Raw genomic sequence first — 10,173 nt, 5'->3', positions numbered from 1 at the left:
GTGGCGCGGAACGGTCGGCCCTGTTGCCGTCACCCATCCCGAAAAAGATTCCTCGCGGCCCGACCCGCGCAGGCGGTTCGAAGGCGATCAATGCCGCCTTAATGTCTCACTGTGGCGTGGACCCCGACTGACAGCGGCCCCACTTTCAGTCTCCCAAGCACAGGAGCGCACTCCCGTGGAGACCCTTCCTCGTGCTGTTGATGGGCCTGGAAGCCCAGATCGTGAAGCGCACACGTGGCGGCACGGCGCTTCACATGCTGACGTCGCCGTCCCCCCCCCCGGGCGAAGCAAGGCATCGATCCAGTTCCATACTCAAAGCTCCGTTGCTTCCGGTTAAACCCGCTCGACTCATCATCGCACCAAAGTCGTGAATGAACTTAACCGGTCCCTGACACACGGGTCCCATCGGGCGTGTGTCCCCACCTGCAGAGACAGGAGAATCCAAGGAGATAAAGGACCCAGCGAGCGCAGCCCATAATAAAAAAACAGTTTACTCCATAAAGAAAAAAAGAGGGGGGAAAAACAAAGGGGAAAAGCCGCCTCCTCCTCCCTTTAGCTTCCGCGGTGCGCCACAAATCCCCAGTCTCCTCGCCCAGTCTCCGAGCCGCAGCCGCTTCTTCCCCATTCTAGGGTTTCGGTTCCATGCGATCTCGCGACCGCGGCGGACGGGAACACTAGGAGCGCCTCCTCTCCTTTCGAATCTCGAGTCGGCGACCCAATGGGCAAGGGCGGGCAGGACGAGGGCAGGCGGCGGGACGGATCCGCCTCCTCCGGGGCGGAGCCGGCCGCGCCGGCCTTCCCGGCCTGGGCGCGCGCCCCGAGCGAGTGCCTCTCGGAGCTGGGCGTCTCGGCGGACCGCGGGCTCAGCTCCGAGGAGGCGGCGGCGCGGCTGCAGCGGTACGGGCCCAACGAGCTGGAGAGGCACGCGCCGCCGTCGGTGTGGAAGCTCGTGCTCGAGCAGTTCGAGGACACGCTCGTGCGGATCCTGCTCCTGGCGGCCGTGGTTTCGTTCGTGCTCGCGCTCTACGACGGCGGCGAGGGCGGCGAGGTCGGGGTCACCGCATTCGTCGAGCCGCTCGTCATATTCCTCATCCTGATCGTCAACGCCGTCGTCGGGGTCTGGCAGGAGAGCAACGCCGAGAAAGCGCTCGAGGCGCTCAAGGAGATCCAGTCCGAACACGCCACCGTCAAGCGTGACGGCCGGTGGTCGCATGGGCTCCCGGCGCGCGACCTCGTCCCCGGAGACATCGTTGAGCTCCGCGTCGGTGACAAGGTCCCTGCGGACATGCGAGTGCTACAGCTTATCAGCTCTACCCTCCGCGTTGAGCAGGGCTCTCTCACTGGCGAGACCGCTTCGGTTAACAAGTCCAGCCACAAGATCGAGCTGGAGGACACAGACATCCAGGGAAAGGAGTGCATGGTATTTGCCGGCACCACTATCGTCAACGGGAGTGCTGTCTGTGTAGTGACTGGCACTGGCATGGCAACCGAAATAGGCAAGATTCATGCGCAGATCCAGGAGGCATCTCAGGAGGAGGACGACACACCACTGAAAAAGAAGCTCAATGAGTTTGGTGAGGCGCTAACTGCCATAATTGGGGTGATCTGTGCCTTGGTTTGGCTCATCAACGTGAAGTATTTCCTCACCTGGGAGTATGTAGATGGGTGGCCCAGGAATTTTAAGTTCTCATTTGAGAAGTGCACGTATTACTTTGAGATTGCAGTGGCACTGGCCGTTGCAGCAATTCCAGAGGGCTTGCCTGCTGTGATCACCACGTGCTTGGCACTCGGCACGAGGAAGATGGCGCAGAAGAATGCACTTGTGAGGAAGTTGCCCAGTGTGGAGACATTGGGTTGCACAACTGTGATTTGCTCCGATAAGACGGGAACATTAACAACCAATCAGATGTCAGCTGTGAAGCTTGTGGCAATTGGGAGGTGGCCTGATACACTTAGGAGCTTTAAGGTTGATGGGACCACTTATGATCCAACTGATGGGAAGATACATGATTGGCCAAGCTTGAGCATGGATGAAAATGTCCAGATGATTGCAAAGATTGCTGCAGTTTGCAATGATGCAAGCATTGCTCACTCTGAGCATCAGTATGTTGCTACTGGGATGCCCACAGAAGCTGCTTTGAAGGTATGATCTGTTCATGTGATAACTTTTCTGTTATATAGCTGTACATTGCTGCAACTAGCATTTTCTAGCTGTTAAATTGGATTGCTCTTAGAGTTTAAGTTGTTGCTTCTACTGCAAATTTTTTTGTCTTACATGTACCTTGGAAGAACTTAACATATATCTGCAAAATGTTAATAGCAATTTATACAATAAAAAGAAAAGATGATGAAAGAACTGGTAGCTACCTTTATTTACCTTTATATTATAAATTTACATTGGCAATTGCCTGAACACAATTCTTTCTTTAAGGTACTTGAAATTGGTTGTAATTTACATTCTTGTATGACTGTTATACTTGTGGCAGGTTTTGGTTGAGAAAATGGGGCTTCCTGGTGGTTATACTCCATCTCTGGATTCGTCTGATTTGCTTAGTATGTTTATTCCTCCATGCCTTGTTAAATATAGTCTGGATGTTTCTTCAAAGAATCAGTAATAGTTACTATTTCTTTATTCTTTGAAGGGTGCTGTCAGTGGTGGAATAATTCTGCCAAGAGAGTAGCGACTCTGGAATTTGATCGTACCAGAAAATCAATGGGAGTTATTGTGAAAGCAGACTCCGGGAAGAATTTGCTGCTTGTCAAGGTATCATGAGTTATTCATGATCTATTTCTGCTGCAATTAGTTTCACTTCTGATTTTAGATCATCAGTTTGCTATTGAACATCAATTATCTGCTTCTAGTTTTTGTCCTGTTTAAGCCATGAGAAAGATGGAAACAGTATACTTGCGAATCATCGTGGTCCAACCTGCAGTGCTATTTTGTTGTTCCCTGCTTTTCCCTTGGAAGGGTAGTAACAATTTTCTTCTTACTGATGTGCTTTTTCTTTATCACTCAGATATCCTTTTGCTTCCTTAGTAAGTTATGGAATTCTTTCGTTATGTAAGTGATATGTTTTGTTACTGCCTGCAATGTTTTTGCCATGTCTTTTCCTTTGTCCTATCAGTGTTTCATGGTGAAAGTAAATTTTGCAGGGAGCAGTAGAAAATTTACTAGAGAGATGTACCCATATTCAGTTGCTTGATGGGTCTGTTGTGCTCTTGGATGATGGTGCCAAGGCGCTCATATTATCTGAACTTCGTGAAATGTCTGCTGGTGCTTTGCGCTGTTTGGGTTTTGCATACAAGGAGGATTTGGCAGAATTCACAACATATGATGGAGAAGAACATGCAGCTCACAAGTATCTGCTTGATCCTTCATTCTACTCTTCCATTGAGAGTAATATGATATTTTGCGGTTTCGTTGGTCTAAGGGTGAGAACTTTTTGTACTTCATGGAAATTTTCTGGTTAAGATTATTCCAATTTGTATAAGCCTCTTCATGTGTACAAATGCATGTACCTTATAACACTCAACTATGCCAGGATCCTCCGCGAGAAGAAGTCCACAAAGCAATTGAAGATTGCAGAGCTGCTGGAATACGTGTTATGGTGATAACAGGTGATAACAAAGAAACAGCAGAGGCAATATGCCGTGAGATTGGGGTTTTTGGTCCTGATGAGGATATCAGTTCAAAGAGCTTCACAGGGAAGGAATTCATGGCGCTTTCTGATAAAAAGAAGCTCTTAAGACAGCAGGGTGGCCTTCTCTTCTCCAGGGCGGAGCCAAAACACAAGCAGGAGATAGTTAGACTGCTCAAAGAAGATGGTGAAGTGGTTGCAATGACTGGTGATGGAGTGAATGATGCACCGGCTCTTAAATTGGCTGATATTGGAGTTGCAATGGGCATTACAGGGACTGAGGTACGGCTTATTGCTTTATTGTTGAAATTTTCTTACATTTTGTTGGAAGAGTTTCTGACCTTGCTATTTCCTATCGACTTGTATCAGGTCGCGAAAGAAGCTTCAGATATGGTGCTTGCGGATGATAACTTCAGTACAATAGTCGCAGCAGTTGGTGAAGGGAGGTCTATTTACAACAATATGAAGGCTTTTATTAGGTCTGTTTTCAGATAAGCTATGACCAACCTTCATTTAATATACAATTGTTGGACAAATTAAAATCATAATGTGTCAAGTTCATGCGAACTATGCGAAATTGCAGATATATGATCTCCTCAAACATTGGAGAAGTTGCGTCCATATTCCTGACATCAGCGTTAGGTATTCCAGAAGGCCTCATCCCGGTGCAACTCCTGTGGGTCAATCTTGTTACCGATGGCCCTCCTGCAACAGCTTTGGGGTTCAACCCGCCTGATAAAGATATCATGAAGAAGCCTCCTCGAAGAAGTGATGACTCGCTGATCACTCCTTGGATCTTGTTTCGGTATATGGTATGTTTTCTAGTGGATAATGTGATTGGTTGATAGATTTGAAGTTAATATGGCAGGCAGCCGGGCACATTTTTTTGTTTCATGAAGCTGTCTAGCAATTAAAATATTCATACTTTTGAACCAGTTCTATCTAAACATTTTCACAATGAATATTAATGGTGTAAGCCTGTAAAGGTTATCATTATGTGACTAATGCCTTGAAGCTCTTCAGCACAATAGAACGAATATCTCTAATTCACCAAAGCATAATCGGTATCTGAAATTTCACAGCATATGATGACTTTGATGTAGTAACTCACGGTTGAGGTTCTCTCTTCTGACATGATTGATGATGTGAAGGCAAATATACAGGACAAGGTTGTCGAGCCTCTAACCAGCAAGACTATGACTTGGGTGTAGCAACATTATTGCTATTTAAACATTCACCAGTTAGTTAGATTAAATTTGTATTTATTGACTAAAAAAGTGTCTAGTCACAGAGAAGACAAAATGTGGTTTCAGACTTGCATATCCGTATTAACATGTGAAATTGTGTTCAGATTAACGACTTGTACATGTATGATCCTGTCAAAGCTGTTCTAACTGACCTGCAATTTAAGGGAAAAGGAATATATGCAGGTATACAAAGCGAGTACAGGAGTAATTTAATTTTGGTTGGTTAATCAGAAATGAAGCATGAATGTATGATAGAGAATCAGGATTCATGGAAATCCATTAATCAGCCTTGTGAATTTTGATGTCACCACAAACTAGTAATTTGCTTCTTTTTTTCAGTTGGCTGATGCAATAGTGTACTACCTGAAACTTTTTACTGTGCTACTGTCTTGTTTTACTTACTTGAGATCCTTTTCCATTGCATGTGTAGGTTATTGGCCTTTATGTTGGGATTGCAACAGTGGGAATCTTCATCATCTGGTACACGCATGGCTCCTTCCTGGGAATTGACCTTGCTAGTGATGGTCATACTCTTGTATCGTACTCCCAGCTCTCAAACTGGGGCCAGTGCCCCTCATGGGAGGGCTTCAAGGTGTCGCCATTCACTGCAGGAGCACGGACATTCAGCTTTGACGCGAACCCGTGTGATTACTTCCAGGGTGGCAAAATTAAAGCGACAACCCTCTCTTTGTCCGTCTTGGTGGCCATTGAGATGTTCAACTCACTGAATGCCCTGTCGGAGGATGGCAGCCTTCTGAGCATGCCTCCATGGGTTAACCCGTGGCTTCTTCTGGCCATGTCTGTGTCTTTTGGGCTGCATTTCTTGATCCTCTACGTGCCTTTCCTTGCTCAAGTGTTCGGGATTGTGCCCCTCAGTTTCAACGAATGGCTTTTGGTGATAGCAGTTGCCTTCCCAGTGGTGCTGATCGACGAGGTTCTTAAATTTGTGGGGCGCTGCCTGACCGCACGTGCCAGAAAACAATCAGGAAAGAGGAAGGCAGAGTAGATGCTAGTAATCATCAGTATTAGATTTCTAGCAGCGCCACGGGGAATCGAGATTCGATGTAACACCCCATTGTTTTTGAATTTCAGCTCACGTTCTTTTCTGAGTCTTAGATTGAGAATATGACCGTGCAGGGCAAGTTAGGCTACTCTATAGAACTCATAATCAGACTGCGAATTGAACGGACTGCATTTATTCATTATAACAAAAAATCGGTATTATGAATGTGCTGGAGATACAGCATGTTTTGATGATGCTTTTCGCGCTAACCTTGCTCTTCATATGTTGCTGTTCTGTTGTGAATCTCCTAGCATGTTGCTCTGTGTACGTTTGATGCAGTGTTCTGTTCAGGTTAGTTCATTGTGAGAGATTCTTCTTTGTGCAGACGATGATGATCCACAGCAAAGGCACCTGTGCTAAGAATTCAGGAGGATCTGAGTGTCTCTCCTGACAAGTACAGTACTTTCTTCTACTTGTGATAATGCACATCGTTTGTTGAAATTTACATACGGAATCAAAACTGAGACAATATCCTTGTAGTTTTGTACATGGGCTGACGGGACGATGCAAGAGGATGTTGGCTTCACCTACCCTCCTCGCTCTTGATCATCTTTGAGAAAACTCTCCCCATGGACATGCCGTCGAGGTCCCCCCCAAATTCGCAGACATGGTGGCATCCGTCCCATCGCTGGCGATCGACTGGTTGCGCTGGAACTGGGAGGTAGTCACGGGGACGAGCCCCAAGCTGTCGGTGCCGGAGCTGTCCGGCGACACCTGCAGCTGCAGCGCGAACTCGAGGCACCAGAGCACGTCCCCTATGGTGGGCCGCTCCACGCCGTACTCCGCGAGGCACTTCTTCGCGGTGTCCGCAAACTTCTTCAGTGAGTCCGGCCGCACCGTCCCGGCGATACGCTGGTCGACGATACTGTCGAGCTCGCCGTTCTTGAGCCGCTGCGTCGCCCATTCCGCCAGGTTCACCATCTCCCGGGGCAGCGTCGGGTCGATGACCGGGCGGGCGCAGAGCACCTCCAGCAGGACGACGCCGAAGGAGTAGACGTCGGACTTGTCCGTCAGCATCTGCCGCCGGAAGTACTCCGGGTCGAGGTACCCGAAGCTGCCCTTGACGGCGGTGCTGACGTGCGTCTTGTCCAGCTCCGGCCCGGCCTTGGACAACCCAAAGTCGGCGACCTTGGCCATGAAGCTGTCGTCGAGGAGGATGTTGGCGGACTTCACGTCCCGGTGGATGATCGCCTTGGCTGAGCCAGTGTGGAGGTAGTGCAGCCCCCTGGCGGCGCCGATGCAAACCTCCAGCCTCTGCTTCCACGACAAGGGAGGCAGCTCGGAGCCATAGAGGTGGCTCCGGAGCGTGCCCCGGGCCATGTACTCGTACACCAGGATCATCTCGCCGCGCTCGTCGCAGTAGCCGATGAGCGAGACCAAGTGGCGGTGGCGCAGCCGCGACAGCAGCTCGATCTCCGTGCGGAACTCGTTGATCCCCTGCTGCGACCGCCGGTTGCCGCGCTTCACGGCCACCCCCGTCTCGTCGTGCAGCGTGCCCTTGTACACCTTCCCAAAGCCGCCCTCGCCGATGACCATGCCCTCGTCGAACCCAGACGTCGCCTCCTGCAGCACCGCGAACGAGAATCGGTACCCGGCGCCGGCGCCCTGCCCGAGCGTCACCGTGTTCCTGGGTCTGCCGCTGTTACTCTCGCCGAAGCTGCGAGTGCGCGAGCGGGAGCCCAGCGCGCTCGCCGAGAACGCGGCCCAGGTGCTGGACGGCTGCTTCGCCGGCTTCTTCCTTCGTAGCGTCCTGAGGGCAATGAACCCGAGGGCCGCCACCACCGTGACCCCCGCGACGGCCGAGCCAGCGACGATGCCAGTGGTGATTTTCTTCGAACCGCGCGGCGGCGCCCCTGCGCCACTGGCGCCGGTGCTCCCGACCACTCTCATGATCTCGAGGCCGTTCAAGAGGCCATCCGGATCCACGTTTCCTACCGTCGACGGCCCGATGCTGACGGTGATCCCGGTCGTCGCGTCCTTGGCGCTCAGCACGAAGTCCTTGTATGTCGGCACAGCCAGTGCGTTGGACGTGTCTTCGGAGATCTCGTAGTCCGAGAGTACCCGCCACCCGTCGACGTAGACGTTGAAGGCCAGCACGTTCGCCGCCTTGCTAATGATGTCGCAGAAGTGGAGCCTGAGAAAGTACGCCGATCCGGCGGCGGCGTCGAATCGCCACGTCACGTTGAACTGCACGTTCATGGTGCTTGCCGTCATCGACGTGTTCAGCTCCGTCGCCGTGGAGTAAACCGCGTCCGGCGCCGTCTCCTTGGTCGCGAGGCCTTGCATGCGCTGGATCGTCGAAGGTTGCACTTCTCTGTGCGCCGCGAGGGTGCTATCGAGCAGGAAGCTTTGGTCCGGCAGCCATGTTCTCCACAGCGTGTCGTTGTTCGGCGTGACCTTGGGAACGCCCATGTTGATCCTGTGGACCGTCTCCAGCGCTTGCGTCGACAGCCCCGTGTACTGGCCCAGGGAGCTCACCGTCTGCGCTATGTCGGTGATGAGGTCGTCGGGGTGCGACACGACCTCGATGGCGTTCACGAACGCCACCTTGCCCGTCGGCGTGAACGCGATCACCAGCGTGCCGCCGGTGACGTTCACCGAGAACTCCCTGACCACGGCCGTGCCGTTCTTGGGCGTGTACCCGTCAACGAATACCAAGCCCTGCACGGACACCCTGAACTTGGCGGCCGCGGCGAGGTCGTCGGACTGGTACCGGAAGGGGAAGAAGTGGAGGCGGACGAAGTGCCGGCCTGGCTTCTTGATCGCGAACGTGTACGAGGACGGCGCCGTGAACACGCGCGCAGACTGGTACAGAGCCGTCTCATCGGAACCGTTGACCGAGCTCGCCGACGTGTTCGCCTCGGTGCTCTGAGGTGCCGTCAGCACCGAGGCGGGCAGGCTAGCGTCCCCGACGAACGTCCGACCATCGACGGTGGCGCTCGCCGACGTGCCACAGAGGACGAGGTAGTTGTCAGCCGGGGTATAGGCGCACACGGTGGCGAACAGCACAGACACGACGACGAGCTGCAGGAGCATGTCAAGAACGAGTGTCATGGACATAGCGCAACCATGGACGAGACAGGCACAGCAAAATGAATGACTGCTTGGTGGTTGGAGATTTGCTTAGGAATGGAGGTAATACCGGAGGTCACTGAAGCTGAGCTTGGAGATGGTGGGATATTTGATTAGTCGGGGGTGGAACATGATTCTGAGGATCACAGGTAGCGGGTAGCTTTGGATATTTTATCAAGAGCCTTTGTAATGCTGTCATTTTCCTGGTTTACAGGTTGTCAGGCAAATACTTGTTATCTGATTTGGTAGCTGTTTGACGCAATTCTGAAGGGAAGTTAGTATTTAAATCCATGATGTTAGCAAAGTTATAAAAAAAAAGACTATTGTAGTCGAAAGTAATTTTGACAGGCAGTCTAACACCATTTTAATGTGACAAATTTAAACACCACTTTTTGGCGTATTATTGATCAAAGTTTTTAAAATTTTAACCATACATATTATTAGGAACAAAATAAAGGTGATTATTCATATTTCTTAGGAACAAAATAAAGGCGATTATTGCGCGGCCGTAGTGCTCTGCTTTTTTGTTTGTCGTCCTCCTAATCCTTGCGCCACGAAGTGGGAAGGTCCGCGGAAGATTCCGACTGCCTCGATCGTTCGTCTCGCTCACACGCAACCAGAGCAGTTGTCTTTCCGTGCCGTCGTGCTCGCCACCACGAGACCATTTGGTGTCATTCCTTCATCAGCCGTGCACACGTTTTATTTATGTTCACGTGGAAACCTAAAGAAGATTGAGATTGAATAAATGTAACCACACACCTGAACCGTGCAGCTCTGCTTTCATTTATAGGCAGAGAGTTGTATTGCCTGACGTGAACAGTACCGGCTACAATCCATAATGCAGTTAGCTACTCTAACACCTACTAACTCGCACACAATGGTTGTGATCCTATAATCTAGGCGATGATAAATATGTGCTGACTAACATGAGCTAACAGCTAATGATCGAGACCAAGTACAATTGGGACTATCAGGACTAAGTTATTCTGACATGAGTTCATTCTTCAACAGCCTCCCTCAACCTTGACTGAGTTCAGTCAGGTTGAGATTGCCGCGAAGTCTTTTCAGTTGATGAGCTGCCAAAGGTTTACCTGATACTTGCTTGCAATGAACTGTATGTCCAAAGCTATTCACACCACACGCTCGAGAACAA

General features: G+C 50.6%; 1 protein-coding gene and 1 pseudogene across 1 annotated transcript; one reads left to right on the top strand and one right to left on the bottom strand.

Moving 5' to 3' along the window:
- The first annotated feature begins 508 nt into the window (after positions 1-508).
- Positions 509-6,157, top strand: LOC133912209 (calcium-transporting ATPase 4, endoplasmic reticulum-type-like). The gene is made up of 8 exons (XM_062354821.1): positions 509-2,143; positions 2,487-2,553; positions 2,643-2,764; positions 3,154-3,432; positions 3,543-3,920; positions 4,008-4,117; positions 4,222-4,450; positions 5,316-6,157. The coding sequence occupies exons 1-8, from the start codon at positions 719-721 to the stop codon at positions 5,889-5,891; spliced, it is 3,186 nt and encodes a 1,061-aa protein (XP_062210805.1). The 5' UTR covers positions 509-718; the 3' UTR covers positions 5,892-6,157.
- Positions 6,158-6,305: 148 nt separating this feature from the next.
- LOC133912210 (receptor-like protein kinase HERK 1) lies at positions 6,306-9,264 on the bottom strand (annotated as a pseudogene).
- Between the last annotated feature and the right edge of the window lie 909 nt (positions 9,265-10,173).

The sequence above is a fragment of the Phragmites australis genome, chromosome 3 (assembly GCF_958298935.1).
Source record: "Phragmites australis chromosome 3, lpPhrAust1.1, whole genome shotgun sequence".
Taxonomy (NCBI): Eukaryota; Viridiplantae; Streptophyta; class Magnoliopsida; order Poales; family Poaceae; genus Phragmites; species Phragmites australis.
The sequence above is the reverse complement of the archived record's forward strand: the minus strand, read 5'-3'. Positions and strand labels throughout refer to the sequence as shown.